Here is a 26,035-nt window from a genome sequence, read left to right as displayed (position 1 = left end):
GCCTATAGCTCTAGTCAGGCTTCCGTCTGCAGCGGTATTGTTAGGGATGACCACGCAACAGCTGGCCCCAATAACAGAACAAACTCCACCCCGTTCTGCCAGGAGCGTGTCAACAGCTATGCGGCATAAGTGAGGTGGCGCTTAATTGCTCGTGCACTGCTTCAAACCCCTCCTGTGTGTAGTTTCCCAATTTTTGTAGTGGATGTAGTTGATTCTGTCTACGTTTTTTATTGGGAGTGATTGGAATTATAGCGGCTATTAAAGGAATATTTTCAAATCCTGTGACAATTTGATTAGCTAATTTATATTTATCAGGAACCCCTCTGGGCACTCCAATCGCATGGTTTTCAGTAGATTGTTGTTCAATCAATGCTGTTAATTGTTCTTGTTCTATTGACATTACTTCTATAGGTATTATCAGATTAACTAGAGCGCATACTCCAGAAAATTCATTTGGCATATTTGCTCTAAGTATTTTCCCACTGGGTAGTGCTTTATTTGTAGTCAGATTTTTTTTCACATAGATTTCCATCAATATTACCTAAAACATTCGTTACCGAATTTGAGCGTTGGATACAGGTGTAATTTCCTTTTGGCAATTTGGCCTCAAATATTGGTTTCTGTTTTTCAGGTTTAGTTAGTGCCTCTGGTGCTGTTTTAGTAAAGATATCCTCCACACATTGCACTGTTAACTCAGGAGGTGTTGGTACCATTCTCAAAAGCGGTCTGGGTCCCGTACAAGCAACACAGTCTTTATTAAAGTACTTTGATGCCTGTTCTATCATTGTTAGCCAATTGTTTCCAAAATCAGATACACCAGTTGCCATATTGAACACTTGTTCTTTAGTAAAAGTTACTGTTGCTTTAATTTTTATTCCGCTACTTTGCAGCCTGAGACTCAGAACCGGTTCAGAGGTTTGTAACATTTCACATATAATTAATTTGTAAATAGGATCTATCCCTGATACATGAGCTCTCAGCAAAAACATCCAACATTCTTGACCATTATTAGTCAAATTATTCTTTATGTTATTTATTGTTACCAGTAGATTGGATTTGGTTTTGGCTAAGGTTAGGAGCTCTGCCTGCCTACCTGCCCAGTCAGTTTTTGCCTGTGTCGGTGTCCATGTATTATCCTGGTCAGCTACTAATGTATCCCACCCTTGGTTTTGAATATCATTAGTAAGGTACCAATAGTCATTAGCGTATTTTATTACATATTACGTTTATATTTCACATAAACGTAGGAATGCACAGCTTGCATTGGTGTCACTGAAGGGGCAGGCAGTCTTACAGATCTTAAAGGTACTAACCCATACCAAAATGCCAGTGTGAGCATTATTGCAGCCATAGTGAGCATAAACATGTAAATAACATAAGTTATTGTTTTACACGTATCACCTTTTTACAACCTTTTGATGTCATATTACATTAATGTATAATTTTACCATATCTAAACACTGTGTCCATGGTCTTTTAGTTTCCTCCATACACTTTTTTAATCTGTTTTTAATAGTACCATTCATTCTTTCTACTAATCCTACTAATGGGGGTGAGAAGCGCAGTGATTCTTTAAATTAATGCAGAATAATTGCCCTATGTTTGTGATTACTTCATTTAAACTTAAATTTCCTTGTGGATTATGTTTAGCACATATGAGACATGCTCTACAAAACTTTTTTGCATAATTATTAAATCCATACGTTGTATATATTTGACCTATATGCTTTACCATCCCCACTGTTGATACATGTGAGACACCATGTGTCAAAATTGCTGCATATTTTAAAAGATTTTTTGGTAAAATAGGTTTTCCTTCTGGTCATCATTTAATTTAGCTCCCTTTTTTAACCACATCCGATGTCTTTTAGCAGTCCTATGTCAAGTTTCTGGTCTATTTTTAGACTAGCCACATGCACTAGATTTTCTGCTGCTTTTTAGCAGTTTTTTCAGCTTTTAATAACTCAGCATGTACTACAGGTTTTCCTATAGAAGTAACCATTCCTCGGTGTTGCCAGTATTTAGCAAATGTGTGCACTGTTGAGTAAGCATAAGTGCTGTCTGTAAATATTGTACATATTTTGTCTTTCATAAGTTTACATGCCTCAGTTAATGCAACTAATTCTGCAGCCTGAGCAGAATAAGTATGGGGCAACGCTTTTGCTTGTAATATTTCTGTGTCTGTGACTACTGCATAACCTGTATGATTTTGTCCTTTTAATGTCTTTTGGTCTACACTTAGTAGTCTCTTCTGCCAATTCAATACAATTATGTGATTTGAATTTGAATTTTATTTGAATTTTATTTGAGTATGTTCATAAATCATGTAATACATGTCATTACAGTCCATAAAATAAATTATCTTCCACAAAAAACTTTGAACATTCTCAAAAAGGATGTGGGAAGAAGTGTACACTTATTTAATCCCACCCCGTTCTTCTGATTCAAACTTTGAACAAAAATTTCATCCAGCTTCCTTTTACTTTACTTCTTAGTATTAACTACTTTTTCTTTTTCTTCTTCTTCTTCTTCTTCTTCTTCTTCTTCTTATTATTATTATTATTATTATTATTATTATTATTATTATTATTATTATTATTATTATTATTATATATTCATTATTCTTGTTATTCTTATTCTCCTTGTTCATGTTATTATCACAAAAATCACCATAATCTTTCCTGTACATCATCACTGAACCATTCTATCAACAAAAAAGTATACCATTAATTAGCATTTTCTTTTGGTATATCTGGACAGAATATGACATTTATACAGTTTTTTTTTTTAAATTGCCTAATATTTGAACATTGCCTTAAATCTTCACTCAGCCCATTCCATAATCTGACCCCACAGACTGAGACACAAAAGCTCTTCCTTGTAGTGTGCACTTTAGCGTGTCTAAATTTTGCCATTCCTCTAAGGTTATAATTCCCTTCCCGCTCACTAAATAAGTTTTGAATGTTTGGAGGCAATTGATAATTTCTTGCTTTGGACATAAGGTTTGGTATTCCACCAAGTCCTCAAATTTTAGTAATCTAGACCGGGTACTGCATGTGGTACCCGGAGTACATCATCTTACTCAATGGATGGGTGATTTCAGCATAATTAGCTATCCATTGTCTACAGTAATTAGTTACTCCTAGAAATGACATCATTTGTCTCTTTGTTTGAGGTTTTGGTGCTTTAAGTATAGCCTCTTTACGTCCTGCTATTATTGTACGGCCTCCAGTACTTAAACTATGTCCTAAATACTTCACTGTATTTTTGAAGCTTATTTTTACTCACTTTATGGCCATTTTCTATAGCATCAGGTTTTAATTTATACTGTTTCACACAAGGTCTGTATTATTCGGATTTGGGTCTAATTGTTACTGGTATTACCCCTTTAATCAGACCTACATCAGATGGCCCTTTTGACCACAAACACTGTGGTATGTCACTTAATATGGCCTCTTCCTCTTGTGTAAGTTCTAATGCATGTCAGGGAAACAGTTCTTCCTCATCATCTGGGTGAATAACATATAAGTTGTTGGTTTGAACTTCTTGCATTATTTTTACTTGTATGTTACGTATGTTATCTGGGATTAGGACTAATCCTAAAGCTACCAATGCATAACGACCCAACAAATTTAACGGGCAGTCAAATACAATACAGCTAGTTTTATTGTCTTTCCCTTTGGATCTTGTATCATGACAGGTTTTGTCAGTGAAACATGTGTAACTTCCCCATTTGCTGCTCTCCCCACTGTGTATCATATGTGGGACTTTAGTTTTCATAGTTTTCATGGTGGTTTTGCACACACCAGTATCACACAAGAAAGAAATTTGTACCCCATTAACTAGTAGATTTTGTTTGTTTTGTTTTCTTTTTGTTTTTGTTTGTTGTATCACACGTCTGGACTATTGTATTTTTATTAATGGTGTCTTATAAGCTGTGGAATTTAAGGGCTCGGCATTCTTTGTATGCAAGACACAATAATAAACAAACTAAAGTAAAACTAAACTAAAAAGTAGAGTAACTTTTGGTAAGGTGCGTCCGCACCCTAATGCAGCTTGTAAATCAACTAGTATTTTTCCTTCCTGTGGTTTTTTATCACTTTATCTGCATGCATTGCATGGTCTACATATTGGTCTAGTGCCCCTGTAGCAAAATTTATATAATGCTTGTCAATCCAATTACGAATTCTTGTGGTACAATTAGCGTGCAAAGTATTCTTTAATTGCTGTCTGTATGCACAATTTTCATTACCAGCTTCATCTTCTTTTTGTTTAGTTCTGTTTATTTTCATATAATTTGCTCTCCTAGTGAATCTATTTTGGATCCTTGTTTTTAATGCTGTCAACCTAACTAGGAGTTGTTTGTCATCATGGGACAGTATTTCCAAATTATCTTGATCTGTACCTCTGTACTACTTATCATGGGGGCAGTAGGAATAATGAAAGTTTGTTCCTGCTTGGATGCTTCATTAGGTTGTTCATAAGTAAATGACCACAGGGTTAGCTCCCATGGTTTTACTAAATTCAATTTTTTCACCTTTAGCTTTTGCCTCACTTCTAGTTTGTGTAGTTTTCATCTGGTGTAATAGCTCTGTTGCCTCTTGATACGGGTGATATGGGGGCGGGGGCGCTTGTTGCTCCTCTCCCGCTACTGCTCCCTCTATCTCAGCTTGAGCCTGCTGTACTGGTGTTTCTGGCTGAGCCGCTATTACAGATTACAGTGGTGAAATCATCTTCCTCCTTTGTATTAAGCATAATTTGTTGCTTACGTTTTGCCTCTGGTTGGCCTTTTCCTCTGGCTTGTGCCAATTCCAACCATCTTTCCAAATGATAGTATAGTATAGTATAGATAGTATAGTATAGTAATGATAGATAGTTTACACATATCATATTCTTTATTTTTGCATTTTTCCTGTATTTCATTTAGTATTTTATTTTGTATTTCATTTAGTATTTCATTTTGTATTTTATTTTGTATTTTATTTTGTATTTTATTTTGGAGCTCCATTATTTTAGAAGATTTTAACTCGCCTTCAAATTTATATTTTGTTACCCACAAATATAACTGTGTACATTTTTCAGGATATTTTGCGTGCACGGCTTTCTAGTCTTTTACTTTTGGTGTCAATTTTGTAGTTTTATTTCCCATTTTTATTTCCTCAAATTTAGTCCAGCTTTTAACTCCTAGGGAGGTCTCTATTACTGGAATACAACAACAACAGGTTGGTACGAGTGGTTAGTGTGGTATCTCTCACTTTAGCCTCAGCAGGCGGAGAGATCTTGCCTCTGCATCCACAGAAATACACCGTATTTCCCCAACCTTTTTGGTATGAGATTCGTCACCTAGTGGTTCAGAATCTCCACTCACACGTCTCTCTCTCTCACACACCCTTGCTTTTTATTCCACGGTTTTGTACCAGCCAGTAAAATATCACTATTTTACCCGGTAACGGGACTCCGCATCCGTCCCTAGTACTACTACTACTATTAGTATTAGTAGGTTTTAGTACCTAATTGGAGCCTAGGATAATTAGGGTTTTTCTACGCGCATGACCCCCAGTCATACCGTTTTTTTAAAGCAAGACTTACTCACTCGTCTCGTCTCTCTCCCTCGGTATCCCTTCAACCTTTAGACTCCAAAAGATATCGAAGAAAACCAGTCCTGGAAAAGGTCTCATATGCTGTGGCCACAGTCTCTCCTGGGTCTCCGACATCCGCTGGAGTCCTCCGGTATATTGGGATCCGGCTCGAAGGACCAAGTTGATAGGTTCACAACCTATATTAGAGTTCAAAAGAGAAGAGAAGACAAGAGAGATTATTTTGTCTCAATATTGAGGAGAAAGAGCGGAGAGGCAAAAAACCCCAGTTACAAACCACCACCCTCTCTGGGGCCCAGACCGTCTTTCACCTCTTTTATTAAAGTTAGGAAACCCTAGTTACATACACATCTAAAGGGGGGGGGGGGCAAGCAGTGTAAAAACATATGACGAAATTCACAGAGAAATATATTCTGTTTTGCATTTCCAGAAGGTCACAAAACATCCTCCCATGATGTTTCTGTTTAGGTTTCACAGTGACCTTCTTCCCGTGGGATCCTGCACTTTCAAAAGACATTTTCTGCAAGACTCAAGAACAAACATTAGTGCAGATTACATAGTTTACATAATTGAATATAATGACTAAATAAAGTAGTGAACTGACTATAACTAATAGTAATGACTAAATAAAGAGTGAACATTACATTACAGTACCTTTAAAATGAACAGTGAGATAACATAATATAACTTGAATATATATTTTGAATCCATCAACTCTCAAATGCATTTTAAATATTTTATTCCTGAATGTCTTTTTTCATCTCTGATTTAGCTGTAATTATTTTCAAAGCACAATCTAACGACCGTGTAATGTATTGATGCTCAAGCTTCTTTTCTATAGACACACGTCACTTTAATGCCTTATCGCTTTAGTTCACGACTCCCATGTATACCTCTAAGCAGATTACGTCAAAGTATTTCACTACCTGCCTGTAATGCTGAACCAAACTATTTTCCACTATGCAATAAATATAACATAAAAATAACACTAGAACTTATACGTTGTCTTGGTTTGAATTTTATAGTGTTGTATATTAGCAGTGACATTCGATTCAGTAATGGTTAGTAACATAGTAATAGTGATTTGAGACCATTGTGAATGTAACATACTTAGATATGATTTATTTATTTGATTGAAGGAAGAATATGACATTTTTTTGTTTTCAAATATCAAAACAAGATAAACATGATATATAAGATATAGTTTTTACTGATAACAATTATAATGCTGATTTATACTTACCAGAAACATATGTGATAGCTACGTTCTGTTATAATTTGATGTTTAGGTTCTCAAGACGATTATTCAATCAGAAAGGAGAATGAGCCTCACAAGAGTCTCTCCTTTGGGTTGCCAGTTTCAATGCTGAAATCCAGTTGGTCCAGTGACTGAATTCTGGAGGTTCTGAGTTTTGCATATACTGAGAATGAGAAACAGTTGTATGTGTCTCTCTCTGCAGGTTAAGACTCTGGACACACAGGTTCAGTTGTGATTGTAGTACTTAAACCAGCAAGAGTTCAGGCTAAATACCCTAACCTTTAATTCAATCCAGTGTATTTTTGTAAACTGTCCCAGAGCATCCCCAGTCCTCAGAACCTCCCCCTCAGCAAGAAAACAAAAAAAGTGTGAAAAAGTAAAATCTGTAGGAAAACCACAGCGAAGGAGAGCTCCACACTCATGGATGCGCAGGCTGCAGAGTTAATTCCAAACCAGGACTAAACCAAGTCTACATCCTGGAACGAAACAGGGCTCAAACCAGAACCGGTTTGGACACATCCTAAACGTTCCCACACTTTCACTCTTTGTGCAGACGGGATGGTCCTCTGCTGCAGACTACAGAGGAGGAATGAGCTACTTTTATTTTCTTAATCAGTGATACACATAAGATTCGTCAAATTAAAAAAGCCTGTTCGCTAACGTGGTCTGCAGCTATTCTGACAGCATAGACACTTTGTTGTGATGCTGTTAAGAGAGCTCCCATTGGACTCCTGGGAGCTGATGTATGTGATCTATGACTCTAGGGCTGTGTCTCAATTCGCCAAATGCACCGTTCGAAGGTACCATTCGAAGTACTCCCCTAAGTACCGATCGAAGTACCCGGTCGAAAATGTGTACTCCTCACTGTAGCCGCCATCTTGTCGAAATGGGACATGCCTACACCACGGACCATACTTCCATCGGTGTCTTTGCGCGTACGTTACGTGCATTACATACGTTTTTTTTTTTTTATTATTATTTCGTCGCAGCTGTTTATTTCTGTTTAGATTGAATATCAATAGGCAAATATAACATTCGAGGTGAGTTTTTCTCAATTGTAGCTACTTCATAACTTCAACAAAACATACCTTGTGAAAACGTAATAACAGAGACAGAGGTAACAATGTCATTTTTACATTCATAGTCTATAAACCAGATAGTCTATAAACACTGCTTAGTTGTACATAAAGTGGGATATTGTAGTTTATGATTCGGTATTTGGGAAGGTTCAATTTGATCTGTGGCTAAACCACTTTAATACCAGTAGCGGGCGCTGTTTACCTTCTATGCCGTGCCAGTTTATTTCATTTTATTTTTGTAAGGTATTTTCTAGCAGTACAGCACTACATCAAACTTAGTAAATCAAGCTTGATTTACTAATGTGAAGGTAAATGACACATGCCACCAGGGGGCGCACACCTATGGAATGCACCTGAACTCATGAAGATGTTGTGCAGACCTCCCACCCACACACACACACCCACACACCCAAACAAACACACACACACACAGGGGGGGACTATGGAAACTATGGAATTACTATTAACTAGTCACCTGGCAAATCCACACTAAATACCTTTGTATTTTTAAACAGGATATCGGTCTCTACCTGGCACCACTCCCTTGTTATGTCTCGAGCCAAACAGTAGGCTACTGTGCAATCAGATTTGTTTATTTTAGTGATGCTTGAAACAAAGTTGCTCATTGGTCACCTATCAATTTGAACACAAGGAAAATTCTCTCACCTCAAAATGTAGTGTGTTGCTCATTGAAACCCACCGAGACACAGGCAGAAACATGCAAACTCCACACATAAAAGCTCTATGTGCAGTGTACACAAATGCTACAATAGTGACCTCTTAATCATGAAAACCAGGTACTGGAAGTTAATGTATTATTAGTTTGTAACTGTTATATATATTTCACAAGAACTATTCCACTGAACAAAGTGCATTGAACACAAAGGACAAAAACACTCAATTGGCATTTGACAAGAATCACAAAAACAACATGTATGCTTTAAGAATATTATATTATTTGAAAGATTTGAAAGGGGGGTGGGGGGGGTGGGGGGGTGTCATGTTTTAGTTGATGGGGGAAACCGGAGTACCCGGAGGAAACCCATCCAGACACGGGGAGAAACATGACAAACTCCACACAGGCCTTCCTGTGAGGCATGAGAGTTGCCACCGTGCTGCCCAAACACAAAAACACAAAAACAGAGAAGAGGGGTTGGTCTGGTCTGCTCCAGGAGGAGCCCTCGTCACCACCAGCTCTGTGGGAACAAACACACGACACAAGAAGAGGGGGAGCAGAAAACAAAATATCTTATACCTAACATTTTATTTATATGTTTTTTGTTTGATTGCTTCACACTAAAACACAAGAACTAAACACACACTATTTACATGCTATTTACAACATAAATCACAGAATGATCAGTAATACACACAACACTATACTTAATTTAACATCAGGCATATTTTTGCAGATTTCTTAATTTTTTTTTTATTTTTTTTTGTTTCACACGGAACACAAGAATCACACTATTTACAACAAAACACTTATGTATATTATGATACAGTGTCATAGTTAGTCAGTCATATGTCATAGTTAGTTGGCATCCGTGGAGTCAGAAATGACAGAAAACGGGACATGGATGATCTGAGGGCCCCTGCAGTAGCAGCCGCAAGCGTAGCAAAGGGAGCAAGGAGAGCCTTAGCAGGAGGAGCAGAGAGGGCCTTAGCAGGAGGAGCAACGCGGGGTTTAGCATAAGGAACAGGGCGGGCCTCACAAAGACGAATACGGAGGGGAATGGAGGGGGCAGCAGGGAAGGGCATGGCAGGGGCAATGGGGGTGGGCATGGCGGGAGCGGACGGGGTGGGCATGGCGGGAGCAGCGGGGAGGGGCGTGGCACAATGAGCAGAGAGGACCATATCACGATGAGCAGAGAGGACCTTAGCACAATGAGCAGAGAAGATCTTAGCATGATGAGCAAGGAGGACCTTAGCAGGAAGAGCAACGGGGGCCTTAGCAAGACGAATACGGAGCAGCTTAGCAAGATGAGCAGGGGGGGGCAACGCAGAAGGAGCAGGGTGGCTCTTAGCATGTGGAGCAACGCGGGCCTCAGCAAGACGTATACGGCGCAGCTTAGCAGGAGTAGAGAGGCGCATAGCACGAGCAGCACGGAGGGGCGTAGCCGTAGCGGTGGGAAGGGGCATGGCGGGGGCAGCAGAGGTGGGCATGGCGGGAGCGGCGGGGAGGAGCATAGCAGGACTAACAGGGAAGACCTCAGGAGGGGGAGCAACACGGGGTTTAGCAACATGAATACGGATCACCTGAGCAGCAGGGAGGGGCATAGCACAATGAGCAGAGAGGACCATATCACGATTAGCAGAGAGGACCTTAGCACGATGAGCAGGGAGGACCTTAGCAGGAGGAGCAACGGGGGCCTTAGCAAGACGAATACGGAGCAGCTTAGCAAGATGAGCAGGGAGGGGCATCGCAAAAGGAGCAGGGTGGATCTTAGCATGTGGAGCAACGCGGGCCTCAGCAAGACGTATACGGCGCAGCTTAGCACGAGTAGAGAGGCGCATAGCACGAGCAGCACGGAGGGGCGTAGCCGTAGCGGTGGGAAGGGGCATGGCGGGGGCAGCAGAGGTGGGCATGGCGGGAGCGGCGGGGAGGAGCATAGCAGGACTAACAGGGAAGACCTCAGGAGGGGGAGCAACACGGGGTTTAGCAACATGAATACGGATCACCTGAGCAGCAGGGAGGGGCATAGCACAATGAGCAGAGAGGACCTTAGCACGATGAGCAGGGAGGACCTTAGCAGGAAGAGCAACGGGGGCCTTAGCAAGACGAATACGGAGCAGCTTAGCAAGATGAGCAGGGAGGGGCATCGCAAAAGGAGCAGGGTGGATCTTAGCATGTGGAGCAACGCGGGCCTCAGCAAGACGTATACGGCGCAGCTTAGCACGAGTAGAGAGGCGCATAGCACGAGCAGCACGGAGGGGCGTAGCCGTAGCGGTGGGAAGGGGCATGGCGGGGGCAGCAGAGGTGGGCATGGCGGGGGTAGCGGGGAGGGTCATAGCGGAAGTGGCGGGTAGGGGCATAGCGAGGGTAGCAAGGAGGGACACGGCGGGGGTAGGCAAGGCGGAGGCGTGTGTGTGTATTTGTGTAAATGTGTATGTCTGTATGTGCAAGAGTGTGTGAGGACTTAGCTCCTGATGTGAGGACGTGTGCAGGAGGTCTGGACGTCCGGAGCAGAGCTGGGCTTTGTCTCACACAGATCTGTGGAGAGAAACATTTGTGTCAGACACTGATGCTACAAACATACAAGAATACAGCAAACCCAACAGAAGGAACCAAAATGACAAAACTGTAGAGACCAAAACGCTTCTCATGTTCGTTTCTAAAATTTCAGTTTATGCCAAAAGCTGAACGCACATGGCAAAACAGCAATTGTTGAGCTCTTTGCATACATGTTAAATTAGAAGATACTGTTTTGTTATGTTTTAATAAACCCAAATGCATGTGAATGTTTTGAAATAATACATTGGTAGTTGGCTTAACCCAGTTATTCTGGCCTCTCAGTGTCTAACATGTCTGCAGTACTAGATCAACAGTGATTTTGATCAACAGTATTTTGATTATTTATCTAACTCTAATGTATTACCCTGAACTAATATAGTGAATTTGTCATGTTTTAGGTCAACTATATTTGCAGAGTGAAGACATGTTACAGTGCTTTTATGCACAGGGGTACCCAGTACCTGCAAAGAAACTGCATTCAGCGCATCCTCACAGCGCTCGCGAGCGGAGCACTGGTTTTGTCACAGGTGCACAATACTGACCTTTGAAGTGAGTAGGTCAAAGTTCACCTTAACTTATCTAAACTTCACGTATAATGAACATATGTTTAAGATATTGTCATTTTTAAATCTATATAAACGCAAGGGTGATTAAAAAAATAGCAACAGAATAAAATAAAATTTTAGATGCAGCTCATTAGTGAGTTGTGCTATTTTTAGAACCGGTCTGTGGGCGACTCATGTGGGGCTTGGGGGCGACATGGCGCCCGCGGGCACAGTGTTGGGGACCCCTGCTCTAAAGTGTCCTGTACAACACTGTATTCTCAGCTGCTGAAAGGCAACAATGCAAAAAGCAGTAGGTGAAAACATATAGTCTTCTGGTAGTCTAAGGTTAAATCCAGAAGGTTAATAGTTTTGTTTTGTTTGTTTTTTTAAAAGATAAAATATTGAATAATGCATAAAAAGTGGTATTTTCAAATGACAGACCACAAAAATAGCACAACGAAATCATATCTTAAAGAGTACTGCAAGAAACACAAATGTTCAAATAATGTAGTACTGTCAACAAAAGCTTGTAATCTTACTCACAGTGAGAAGATAACGTAGCCAAAACTTTCACTCAAGTAAGAGTACTGTTACTTCAATAATAGGTAAAGTAAAAGTAAAAGTATGCTACTAGAAAAGCACTGTGAAATAACTACCCCGAACGTGAATGTGGAAAGTCACAAACCTCACGTTTTTTTCTCCCAGAAGTCTTGTAGTCTAGAAGTCTAGGTGAAAATGTTCAGAAGTGTAGGTGAAAATGTTCAGAAGTGTAGGTGAAAATGTTCAAAAGTTATCTCTCTTTCCGAAGAAAATGTCGAAAAAAGTTCGTAAAAACAGTTTTCTGGTCGCAGCCGGTTTGCAATGTTTGCATAGATACGAGAGTGTTAGAAACGCGTGCTTGGCAACAACAACACGCATGTGCGCACTGACGTCAGCACGCGCGCATCTTTGCGTCATCTATAACAGCCTGTAAAATATGATCTAGCGATTTAGCGGTTTTTGTTTTTTTTAACCAAACTAAGATTTCATTTAGTTATCACAGGATTACTGTCACTACTAACTGCTTCTAGTCCACTTTCATCTAGACTACTGCTCTTTGCTCCAGTAGGCCCAAGTGAAAGTGGCGCAGATACATGCCCTAGAATGGAATAAATATAATAAGGATAATAAATAAACATAAATCAGGAATAATAGTACCATAGAGTGAATGATAAGAGGATTAGAGCTGTGACCACTGTTCCCTCTAAACTGCGCGCGTGCGCAATGGCGCACTGCTGACACGGTCTCCTCGCACAGAAAATCTGTGCTGCGCACAAACAAATCGAACCGGAATTGAAAATAAAATAAACACACAACGATTCATTCTGCGCTATTTTTAAATGTGATTCAGTGAGTGTGACCGGGGACGAGCTGCTCCAGCCAATTATGTGATTCACATACGTATTTGCGCAGCTTATCCACGTCATTGACAGGCTCCTCATGTCCCGCTACCAGAGTTTTAGCCGATGTGGAGTGAAGACTCGCTAATGATGCTAATGATGCTAAGTGTTTATCCCCTTAAAAGGGCCGTTGAGGTTTAATTCGTGGAGTAGCGTTTAACCTCCGAAACCATACAGAGTGCGTCCCTGTCTCTTGAGCGCGTACACCACGTCCATGGCAGTCACGGTCTTCCTCTTGGCGTGCTCGGTGTAGGTGACGGCGTCACGGATCACGTTCTCCAGGAAAACCTTGAGCACACCGCGGGTCTCCTCGTAGATCAGACCTGAGATACGCTTCACACCGCCACGGCGAGCCAGACGGCGGATGGCGGGTTTAGTGATGCCCTGGATGTTGTCACGGAGAACTTTACGGTGACGCTTGGCGCCTCCTTTCCCCAGACCTTTGCCTCCCTTGCCTCTGCCAGACATGCTTAAGTCTCAGTAAGTGACTAAGAACTCTGGCTACAGACTGACAGCACTCAGTGTTTATTCACTGACAGAGAACCTGAAAGAGAGCAGGCGCTCACAAGCGCCACTGTCTGGTCAAACAACGCGTAGAAAAAATACAAGTACCGTGGAATTACTATCCATCTAGAGCACGTGTCAAACTCAAGGCCCCTGGGCCAAATGCACATCATTTTATGTGGCCTGTCACAAAGTAAATTGAAAGGTATGACTGTCTTAAAATGTCAGTTTATCATTAGACACACAGTTAAACAGACATTTTTTTCATATCTTTGCAAATCCATATGAACTATTTGTAACTTGAATAAGCAATAAATATAGTTATTAAATAGATATTAAATAGATATTTTATAGATATTAAAAAGTAGTAGTACATTTAGTGACATCTTACAGTTACATCTGGCCTTTTGAGGTCAACCATTTTGTTGATGTGGCCCTTGGTGAAAATGAGCTTGACACCCCTGATCTAGAGTATTAGTACAAGTATTAGTCTCTTTCTTATAAATGTGAGTCTCCTTCATCCTATATCACCCAGTGTTCCATTCACATTTTCACAGGACCTGTGCCTAGAACACAGTATAAGCTTCCACACATGAACAAACACAGTCAGACAGATGTCCCCTCTGGGCTCTCTGCTATAACAGAATGAATCAAGCATTATAATGGGCTTGGCCATTTCAAAAACACCCTGTCCAACTATTACTGATGTGCATGTGAGGAAGAGAGGAGACCGACTGAGATCCTGTGTTTAATACACAGTGAGAGAAAGTATGCTTTTGAATAAAAACAAGTATGAACACAGTGTTCAAATATATATATTTATTTGTAATGAAGGACATATAGCATTCTCATGTTAATGTACAACACATTTCAGCTGGCTCCACTCCACTGTGAACAGTGTATCTTACTGTATATCAATCATCTGATCACCTAGGAGATGTATATGATTCATTTTATTGACAGTTTAGCACATATAGTACACATTATACATGTGTGAACAGTGTAATCACATAGAGAGAATGGACTGTGTTCTTGACCCTTTGTTGAACCATGTGGTGGGCGACAGTAGCTCATTTGGGAGATTGGCAGTTTGAATCTCGCTCTTGACATAAGCCTCATTGGTTGAGCGGTCAGATCTACTGACCCACAGGTTTGTGGTGTGACTCTAGCTCCCACAGGTAAATTCTGTTGTTGTGTCCTTGGGCAGACACTTACTTGAGTGTGGAAAACCGCTATATAAAATGTGAGCATTTACCACTGTTGTCATGTGATGCATGTAAATGTACTTTTATTGCTGAAAATTGCTGCAGTTGTGTTTTGTTTTTTTGCCACATGTTTGAGGTCTAGAGAGGGAGGCTAAACCTGCTGGATCACTCACTTTTAGGCCTATCATTGTAATGACTATATGCACTTATCCTTCAACAAGAGATGGAACAATTCTTTTCTGGGTCAATTTTAATATGGGTACTCTGTATTAGTGAAGAACTTTATGATTTCATCTATAGGTAGAGATTTGAAAAAAAAAAAAAAAAAAAAAAAATCCAGGACTCATTATAGATACAAACTAACTACTTAAAGGTCTAGCTATTTTTAAACAGTTTGTAGTGGTCCAAACTTATTCCTCCCTTACCTTACGCATTCCAAGCATACTAGTTATTCACCGCAATGATGAGTTTATAAATGCTTTTCATAGAACAGAGCGGATTAACATGCTAACACAAACTTTCTGATTATCAGACAATAAAGCACTTCATAATTAGATGCAGACACAACACAGCAGACTTTTTTTGATCTCAAGAGATGCTTATACAATACATTTGTATAGGGACAAGACACATTTTGCACAAATACATACACATACAGGGACTTTAAGTGTTTTCATGTATTCATTGCAGCATATTTACAATACTGTCTATTTCTATTTCAATTTCATTAAAAATATATATATATATAATCCTGCTTTAGGGTTATTGTGTCAGTCGCATATAATAGCTTCAATATAATGATTTACTGTGTATATTTATTTCAGCAATATATCACATTTCAAAATGTGTTATGGCGACTATAGGGAAGTGGTGGGATAGTGTGGAGGGCTATGGGAGCTCCAAACCAGACTGAGCTCTGGCAATATTTCATGTTCTAAATGTTGCCCAGTGAGCATCAAATTTCAACTCTTCATTTCTCTGGTAAGGCTGGGCAATACGCGATAAAAATCCAATCATGATTCCTTTGGCAATCTTAAATCTGAATCTATGTTCTTTAGATGCCTTTTTCCACCCACTTCTCCTATTGGTCACCATATGTAAGGGTTATGATTTAACCAAATGTGAATTTGTTGAAGAAGCAGATGACTTCATTAAAGAGGAGTTATTTTACTTCTATGGGGTATTAACTAATAGCACATGGCATATGTAGATCACAGTGTTACCTTTTATTGTTTTGAAAATTTGCCATATTAACATGTTTTATGAGTGTCACTTCCGTTTTTGACGATCTGAGTCTCCACTTCCTTTTGCTCTCTGCACTAAGTCACCCAGAGCGCTATCACAGTCAGTGTGTATCCCACTGATGAAACTACTGCAGGTATCGTTTTGTGTCATGTGTTTGTATGCAGTGGTCCCTCACTATATCACAGTTCACCCTTCATGGTCTTGCTGTTTCACAGATTTTTCCAGTGCAATTCTACACTCTTTTTTACAGTGTATGAATGTGCATTGTGCTCTGCACCCGACCGGCCAAGGCACTGCAGACCACCTGCAATTGATGTCCTCCGTGCTGCATTTCCCGCACAGCACAGAATGTGAAGGGTGCCAAGTTTAATTCATATATAATAATGCATGAAATTGAGTGTTGATATTTTGTTATAAATGTTGTTTTATGTTTACATAAATAATTTCATATTGAAAGATTTAATTTGACTTATATACATAAGCTACATTTATTTTATGGCATCAATGTCAATGTTAAATTATCTTAGAACTGTTAACTTGTTTTACGTAAATATGTTGCCGTCCTCTTAAGAGCGATAGCGCGCACGAGGAAAAGAGCACACGCCTGGGAAACGTGCTGAGTCGAGGCATAAAGACGGAGCCAAATGGTTTTCTTATGGTAGTATTGTTTATTTTTGAGAATGACTTGGTTTGATTACTTCTGTAAAGGGATTTTGCAAAGCTGTGAATTAAAAGTCCAGTGGACGTTATTTTCTCTTCAATGAAAATGCACGAGTAACACCAATGGACAACACAAAACCAGGCCTCAACCCGCACAGAATGTGTTCAGACAAATTTACATAAATGTTCGATCGACACAACAGCGGAGCAGCGCCAGGACGAAGAGGCACAGTCAGAGGAAATACACCTGAGTCACTATTAATCAATTAAACAAGAGAGAAATGTGAGAAAATGTTAATGCCTGTCTGAGAAAAGTGTATAAAGTGTGTGGTGAGGGGTTTTACAACCTTAAAATATATATAATAATTGTAAAAAATAAAGGTGATTACATTGCGAATTTCGCCTATTGCAGGTTATTTTTTGGAACGTAACCCTTGCGATAAACGAGAGACCTCTGCATTTACATTCGTGCGGGAGCACGGGTGATGTAGGCTTGTGGGCTGAGCATTGCATAGAATCTTACAGCTAATCGTAAGGAGGGCTCAAATAATGCCAGGGAGAGACTGCTAAAATACTCAGAGATGCATGGATAACATCTAAAACCTCTTCAGACATGTTTTTGATGAGGGAACAACGTTGTAACATGGTAGAAAGCTCCAAAAAGTTGATTTTGCATCCCCTCTTTAACCTGTAGGCAATATAAAGACAACCCCAATTTGAAGAATGCATAAAATCCACCTGTTTGGAACATTCCACAGGTGAACAGGGTCATTGGAAACAGGTGAGTGTCATGATTGTGTATAAAAGGAGCCTCCCCGAAGGGCTCAGTCATTCACAAGCAAGGATGGGGCGAGGTTCACCACTTTGTGAACAACTGCATGAGTAAATGGTCCAACAACAACAACAGTCTAAGAACAATGTTTCTCAATGTATAATTGCAAGGAATTTAGGGATTGCATCATCTACGGTTCACAATATCATCAAAAGATTCAGAGAATCTGGAGAAATCTCTGCATGTAAAACAAACATTGAATTAAGTTTATCAGTTTGAACATTAAATATCATGTCTTTGTAGTTTATTCAGTTCAATATAGGTTGAAAAGCATTGGCAAGTCATTTTATTTTGTATTTTTTTTAAGTTTTACACAGCGTCCCAACTTAATTGGAATTGGGGTTGTATTACGTGTATGTATTGTGATAAAAACAAAATTGTGATCTGGATCCAAGTAAATTGTGATAAAATGTTTTAGCCTATCGCCCACCTCTATTCTCTGGTAGGATGGTCAAAAGTAAAAAAAAAAAATTAAAAGTCACATTCACAGGATAGAAATGAACTTTTGTTGGGTAGCTTTAGAATACTCTTGAAGTGTATCACTAGACTAGTATACACCCATGCACCACTATGAACCTACCTGGACGACATGGGAATATAAAAGTAAGTACTATAATTTAATGTTAAAAATCACATTCTATTGTCTAAATAGTTTTTTGTGTTTTAGTTATCATTGTGGTATCAAGTATTGAGTATCGAGTCTATTTCTTTGTATAGATTTCTAGCTTGAAGTTTTAGTATTGTGACAATATTCTCTTGTGAAATGACATTCTCTCTACTTCTACTTTAGTAGTTTCATTTTGAAGTTTCAGTACTCTTACTTGAGTATAGTTTTGACTGTTCCACCCACCTCTGCAGTTTGTAACAGGCTGATTGCATGCTACAGAAGGCTTCCTCCAGTGGACCATGTGGAAGTACAATTTAGCTGTCCCAGAAAGAAAGAGTAAAAAAAATATTTGTAAATATTATATGTAAATATGTAAATATTATATGTAAAAAGTAATTGTCTGGATGTAAGATTCATAATTTGATCACAATGTGCAATTATGATGACACATTGATTAATGCATAACAGTTAAATTTTAAAAGAAAAGACACAAAAATAAGACAAACTAAATCATATCTGCGGTACAAGAAACACAAATGTTCATATCATTTTATATTGACAACATACAGCTTTTGGCACTTGTAGACTCACTCATAGGGGGAAGAAGAACTTTTACTCAAGTAAGAGTACTGAAGCACAGTTAAAATATTACACATAGGAATAAAAATACTGTGTCTGAAAACTACAACTGGTACAATTTTGTTAAAAAAAAGTTTTATATGTAACCGAGTACTACCTACCTCTGGAATCTATTGACTATGAAGGTTCAACAAAGGGTCAGTTATGAGGAAGTGTAACAAGAACCGTGAGTGGAGCTGGGTTAGAGCATTGCTGACTTAAAGCTAGCACCGACCACACCTCCCGAGGACCTTACTACAATCTGCCAGCGCTAACTATGCACAAGCACCTACATGGGACATGGAGAGCAGGCCGAGAGAGATGAGGATCTCCAGAAGGGTAGGAGCAGTTCAGATCTCCACATTGATCAGTCAAGAGGGTAGAAGCAGTTAACATTCCTAAATCCGAACAATCTTAAGGAGCGGTTTGATATCTAGGTGCGCTGATCAGGTTGATCACTCTGCAAGATAGGAGCAGTTCAGATCTCCTGTCCTGGTTGATCACTCCGGAGAGTAGGAGCAGAACATCTGTACAGGAGGGGGTTCATATCTCCAAATTGATCAGCCAGGAGGAGCGGGGAAGTTTGGATCTTCAGACCAAGAAGGTAGGAGCAGTTTGGACCTCCATACCAGGAGGGTATGAACAGTTAATATCTGCATAATTGGTCAATCTGGAGTGTAGGAGCGGTTCAGATTTCTGGGAGGGTAAGAGCGGATTTCCAGAGGGCAGGAGCAGTTTAATCTCCAAAAGGGCAGTTCAGTTATTTAGGCTGATCACTCTGCAAGGTAGGAGCAGTTTGGACCTCCTGGTTGATCCTTCTGGGGGGCATGTGCAGTTCATATCTCTAGGTTGACAGGTCGGATCTCCCCAGTTTTGTTCTCTCGCACCCACAGCTCTCGATCCTTCGCTGGGTCCACACACTGCAGTAGCTTGTCCACTGGCTCCACCGTCTGGACAAACAAGGGAATTACCGTTAGTTATGATCTAATAGGCAGTGGGCCAAGAGCATCTATCTGCTTTCTTTCATGAAAACATGAGTCTCCATCGAGGCAGGACACAGAATTCAACAAATAAGTAGAATATCTACTTTTTTCCCCACACTTTGAACCCTGCAGCCTACTTAACTAAAAAAAAACCCTGTGTACTGTCTCTGTGTAAATATCTTATGTACAACATATTTGTAACATGCGGCTTATATTCAGGCACGGCTTATATATGTACAAAATTTAGCTGGTGCAGCCTATATTCAGGTGCGCTCAATAGTCTGAAATTTACAGTATGTTGAATTCACTCAACGAGAATAAAGCATTTTTTTTAGTTTATAGATTAGTTTAAGATTTCCTGAAATTATGCAATTACTACATCTACAAACAGACTAATTATTCTTTTGGGTCCTTCTTTCGTAGGAGCTTTTGGTCTTGGTTATTATCTTAGTAAAGTTGATATGAAAGATGGGTACAGTGTAGAGAATTTATAATAGATCTATGATTAAGACGCACAACATGAGTCTCAAAAAACGTCCATCCATCCATTTTTTTTTGGTTATCTAGGCCAGGTCGTGGGGGCAACAGTTTAAGCAGGGACTCCCAGGCTTCTCTCACCCCAGACACATCCTCCAGCTCCTCAAGACCCCAAGGTATTCCCAGGCCAGCTGAGAGACATAGTCCCTCCAGTGTGTCCTAGGTCTTCCCCGGGGCCTCCTCCTGGTGGGACATGCCTGGAACACCTCCCTCGGGAGGCATCCAGGAGACTGACTGGTCCGATACAGCAACCGCATCACTGCAGATGCTGCACAGATCCGCCTATCAATCTCACACTCCATCCTTCCCTCACTCGTGAACAAGACCCCGAGATACTTGAACTCCTCCACTTAAGACAAGGACTCTCCACCCACCCAGAGAGAGCAAGTCACCTTTTCCAGTCGAGAATCACGGCCTCAGATTTGCCATGATTCACGACTGGAAAAAGGTGGCTTGCCCTCTCCAGCAAAAAAAAACAAATTAAGTGTAAATACAATGCACCCTTGCAACTACCCATATTTATACTGCATCCCACATAGGTCATCACACAGGTGGGTAGGGTTTGAGTCAGCTCAAGGATATTTCCAGATAGTTAATAGCAGAGGATATGTCACGCATTGCAATAGCTGTTTGCTGTTTTTGCCACAAAAAAAGTCAGACATACGCCTCAAGAACATAACTCCAGGTATGTTTTTGAGGTGCTATCAACATTATAACATGCCTTAAAGCTCACAAGAACACATTTTTGCGTCATATAGTACCATTAATATGGTGATAAAAATAAATATATTCATAATATATATTATAAGGATAAACAGAAGATATTTCATTACAGGAGTTTCCTCTTCTGGTGCGTGCAATACTTTGTATATACTTTGTATGCTTGTGTTGTGCGGGCACTCACACTCTGGTTGAACATGTCCGTCTCATGCCTCAGAGTGGTGTACTGACACAGGTGCTGTCGGATCATCTCCACTCTCTCCACCTCCAGACGTTCCAGCTCCTGCAGTCACAAAAGGCAGAACCAGGGCCAGCATGAGAATAGAATCAAGCGAGCTAAAACAATTCATTTTATTTGAAAACATTTCTGACTAGTTCGGACACTTTTTTTCCACACTTTGAACCGTGTGGCCTATACAACGGTGTGGCAAATTTATAGATTTTTACTGGGTAATGGCCACTGTGGGGCGCTCTCTAACAGTGAAAACAAAAGTGAGACAGACAGATAAAAATTATTCATTTGTGCATCATTCTGTGCATCATGCACGCACCCTTAGCATGGAAGACACACAAAGAAATGCAGCTTTTAAGATAAAGGCAATGGATCTGTCCATCAAAGAAGGAGCGCGTAAGCTTGGCATTAATGAACCGATGGTAAGACATTGGAGGCAGTAGCAGGTAGAACTTAGTCAGTGTAAAAAGACGACAAACGCTTTCAGAGGAAATAAAAGCAGATGGCCTGTGCTGGTGCTGTTTTTTCTAAACATGCAGGTTATGTTCATTCCGTGTTGATGACATGTTGGTGCCATACTGCCCATTTTCAGACACAGTTTGAACAGGCACAGTCTTAAATTAAAACTCAAAAAACTCTGTGTACTGTCTTTAAATACCTTATATTCAAGTGTGGCTTATATATGTACAACACTTATTTTCTTTACTTATTTATTTAAATTGCTAACAAATGTCTGGACATAACATCTGATTTTTAATTTAAGTTCATGTAATTTGCAGGACAAAATTTTAAATAATGCAAAAAAAGGTAAGCCCCACATGAAAGGAAAAAGATCAAGGCCAGTTATGTCGCCCGGACTGGCGTTACCGGGGCCCCACCCTGGAGCCAGGCCTGGGGTGGGTGCTCGGCAGCGAGCGCCTGGTGGCCGGGCCTTTCCCCACGGGGCCCAGCCCGAAGAAACGACGTGGGGCCGTCCTCCCGTGGACCCACCACCTGCGGGAGGAGCCATGAGGGGCGGGTGCGGAGAGATCCGGGTAGCAGTCGAAGGCGGGGACCTCGACGACCGGATCTCCGGACATGGAGACTAGCTCTGGGGACATGGAATGTCACCTCGCTGGGGGGAAGGAGCCTGAGCTTGTGCGGGAGGTTGAGCGTTACCGGCTAGATATAGTCGGCCTCACCTCCACGCACAGCCTGGGCTCTGGAACCCAACTTCTTGAGAGGGGTTGGACTCTCCATTTCTCTGGCGTTGCCCGCGGGGAGCGACGGCGAGCTGGTGTGGGCTTGCTCATTGCCCCACAGCTCAGCCGCTGCGTGTTGGGGTTCACTCCGGTGAACGAGAGGGTCGCGTCCCTGCGCCTTCGGGTCGGGGACAGGTCTCTCACTGTTGTGTCGGCCTACGGGCCAAACAGCAGTGCAGAGTACCCGGCCTTCTTGGAGTCCCTGGGAGGGGTACTAGACAGTGCACCAACCGGGGACTCCGTTGTTCTCCTGGGGGACTTCAACGCCCATGTGGGTAACGACAGTGACACTTGGAGGGGCGTGATTGGGAGGAACGGCCTCCCCGATCTGAACCCGAGCGGTGTTTTGTTATTGGACTTCTGTGCTATTCACAGCTTCTCCATAACAAACACCATGTTCGAGCACAAGGGTGTCCATCGGTGCACATGGCACCAGGACACTCTAGGTCGGAGGTCGATGATCGACTTTGTTGTCGTGTCATCTGACCTCCGACCGCGTGTCTTGGACACTCGGGTGAAGAGAGGGGCTGAGCTGTCAACTGATCACCACCTGGTGGTGAGTTGGATCCGCTGGCGGAGGAGGAAGCCGGACAGACCTGGCAGACCCAAGCGCATTGTGAGGGTCTGCTGGGAACGTCTGGCGGAGCCCTCTGTCAGGGGGGTCTTCAACTCCCACCTCCGGGAGAGCTTCTCCCTGATTCCGGGGGAGGTTGGAGACATGGACTCCGAGTGGGCCATGTTCTCCACCTCTATTGTTGATGCGGCTGCTCGTAGCTGTGGTCGTAAGGTCTGTGGTGCTTGTCGCGGCGGCAATCCCCGAACCCGGTGGTGGACACCGGAAGTAAGGGATGCCGTCAAGCTGAAGAAGGAGTCCTATCGAGCCTTGTTGGCTCGTGGGACTCCTGAGGCAGCTGATGAGTACCGGCGGGCCAAGCGTGCCGCGGCTCGGGCAGTCACAGAGGCAAAAACTCGGGGTTGGGAGGAGTTCGGGGAGGCCATGGAGGAGGACTATCGGACGGCCTCAAAGAGATTCTGGCAAACTGTCCGACGCCTCAGGAGGGGAAAGCAGTGCTTCACCAACACTGTTTACAGTGCGGGTGGAGAGCTGCTGACCTCGACTGGGGATGTTGTCGGGCGGTGGAAGAAATGCTTTGAGGATCTCCTCAATCCCACTGTCACGTCTTCCGAGGAGGAAGCAGAAACTGGGGACCCAGAGGCGGACTCGTCCATCACCCTGGCTGAAGTCACTGAGGTGGTTGGCAAGCTCCTCGGTGGCAAGGGTCCGGGGGTGGACGAGATCCGCCCTGAGTACCTCAAGTCTCTGGATGTTGTGGGACTGTCTTGGCTGACACGTCTCTGCAACATCGCGTGGCGGTTGGGGACAGTACCTGTGGAATGGCAGACCGGGGTGGTGGTCCCTCTGTATAAGAAGGGGGACCGGAGGGTGTGTTCCAATTACAGGGGAATCACACTCCTCAGCCTTCCCGGTAAGGTCTATTCCAGGGTGCTGGAGAGGAGAATCCGACCGATAGTCGAACCTCGGATTCAGGAGGAGCAGTGTGGTTTTCGTCCTGGTCGTGGAACACTGGACCAGCTCTATACTCTCCATCGGGTCCTCGAGGGCTCATGGGAGCATGCCCAACCAGTCCACATGTGTTTTGTGGATCTGGAGAAGGCATTCGACCGTGTCCCTCGTGGTGTCCTTTGGGGGGTGCTCTGGGAGTATGGGGTCCGGGGCTCTTTGCTAAGGGCTGTCCGGTCCCTGTATGACCGGAGCAGGAGCTGTGTTCGCATTGCCGGCAGTAAGTCAGACCTGTTCCCAGTGCATGTTGGACTCCGCCAGGGCTGCCCTTTGTCACCGGTTCTGTTCATTATATTTATGGACAGAATTTCTAGGCGCAGCCAGGGGCCGGAGGGGGCCTGGTTTGGGAACCACAGGATTTCATCTCTGCTGTTTGCGGATGATGTTGTCCTGATGGCTTCTTCGAGCCAGGACCTGCAGCAGGCACTGGGGCGGTTTGCAGCCGAGTGTGAAGCGGCTGGGATGAGAATCAGCTCCTCCAAATCCGAGGCCATGGTTCTCGACCGGAAAAAGGTGGTTTGCTCTCTCCGGGTGGGTGGTGAGTCTCTGCCCCAAGTGGAGGAGTTCAAGTATCTCGGGGTCTTGTTCACGAGTGAGGGAAGGATGGAGCGTGAGATTGACAGGCGGATCGGTGCAGCGTCTGCAGTGATGCGGTCGCTGTATCGGTCATGTTGTGGTAAAGAAGGAGCTGAGCCGGAAGGCGAAGCTCTCGATTTACCGGTCAATCTACGTTCCTACCCTCACCTATGGTCATGAGCTTTGGGTAATGACCGAAAGGACAAGATCGCGGATACAAGCGGCTGAAATGGGCTTCCTCCGCAGAGTGGCCGGGCGCACCCTTAGGGATAGGGTGAGGAGCTCGGTCACACGGGAGGAGCTCGGAGTAGAGCCGCTGCTCCTACACGTTGAGAGGAACCAGCTGAGGTGGCTCGGGCATCTGCTCAGGATGCCTCCTGGACGCCTCCCTAGGGAGGTGTTCTGGGCATGTCCCACCGGGAGGAGGCCCCGGGGAAGACCCAGGACACGCTGGAGGGACTATGTCTCTCGGCTGGCCTGGGAACGCCTTGGGGTCCCACCGGAGGAGCTGGAGGACGTGTCCGGGGTGAGGGAAGTCTGGGAGTCCCTGCTTAGACTGCTGCCCCCGCGACCCGGCCCCGGATAAGCGGAAGAAAATGGATGGATGGATGGATGGATGGGCAAAAAAAGGTATTTTTAAAGGATCATCAAAAAAGGATCAACTAAATCATATCTGAAGGAGCGGTGCAAGAAACAAATGTTCAAATCATTTCATATGGTCAACATAAAACCTTTGGCACTTGTAGACTTACTCACAGTGGGGAGAATAACCACAACTTTTACACAAGTCAGAGTACTGTTACACTGCACTATATTACTCAAGTAAGAGTACTGTTTTACTGTATAATATATTGTTCAAGTAGGAGAACAAATATGGGATTTGAAAACTGCTCTGTTTTATAAAACTGTTAATACTAAGTGTAACTGAGTAATAACAATAGGACTCATAGTAAAGCCACACTTACCAGGCTTGTGGTGACCATCTCTTCAAACCATTTGGATTGAGACTGGTTATACAGGTCCACACAGCGCATCAGCTCATCTCCTACAACACAGCACCACACAGAGAGGGCTCAGGTAAAGCACAGTGTAAAGCATAGTGTCTCCACCAGATGGAGCTACTTCACCGTCATCTGCAGCCTTACAGCGCAGACTTAAACATGTGGAGTGTGCAATGCTGCGGGTAAATAACATTAGACAACAGCAAACAATACTTCTACATACATATTTTTTGGTTTTAGTAAAATAGCCTAGATTTTTTTTTCTAACAATTCTGGTGACAAAGTTTGGGAGTTTCAGCTCCCATGCATAAATGGCATTGTTGTGTCCTTGGGCAAGAC

At 42.4% G+C, this 26,035-nt stretch overlaps 2 protein-coding genes across 2 annotated transcripts in view; both read right to left on the bottom strand.

Moving 5' to 3' along the window:
- Positions 1–13,202: 13,202 nt before the first annotated feature.
- LOC117387506 (histone H4) lies at positions 13,203–13,632 on the bottom strand. Its single transcript, XM_033985020.2, has one exon. It carries the CDS (start codon positions 13,619–13,621, stop codon positions 13,310–13,312), a length of 312 nt encoding a protein of 103 aa, XP_033840911.1. The 5' UTR covers positions 13,622–13,632; the 3' UTR covers positions 13,203–13,309.
- A 3,180-nt stretch (positions 13,633–16,812) lies between these two features.
- Positions 16,813–26,035, bottom strand: part of LOC117387217 (growth arrest-specific protein 7-like) — a 73,715-nt gene continuing 64,492 nt past the window's right edge. Inside the window, 3 exon segments of the mRNA XM_033984663.2 lie at positions 16,813–19,774; positions 21,249–21,347; positions 25,661–25,740. Coding sequence (XP_033840554.2) covers positions 19,661–19,774; positions 21,249–21,347; positions 25,661–25,740 — 293 coding nt within the window. The 3' untranslated portion in view covers positions 16,813–19,660.

This window comes from Periophthalmus magnuspinnatus, chromosome 19 (genome assembly GCF_009829125.3).
Source record: "Periophthalmus magnuspinnatus isolate fPerMag1 chromosome 19, fPerMag1.2.pri, whole genome shotgun sequence".
Lineage (NCBI taxonomy): Eukaryota > Metazoa > Chordata > Actinopteri > Gobiiformes > Gobiidae > Periophthalmus > Periophthalmus magnuspinnatus.
This window is presented reverse-complemented; position numbering and strand designations above follow the sequence as displayed.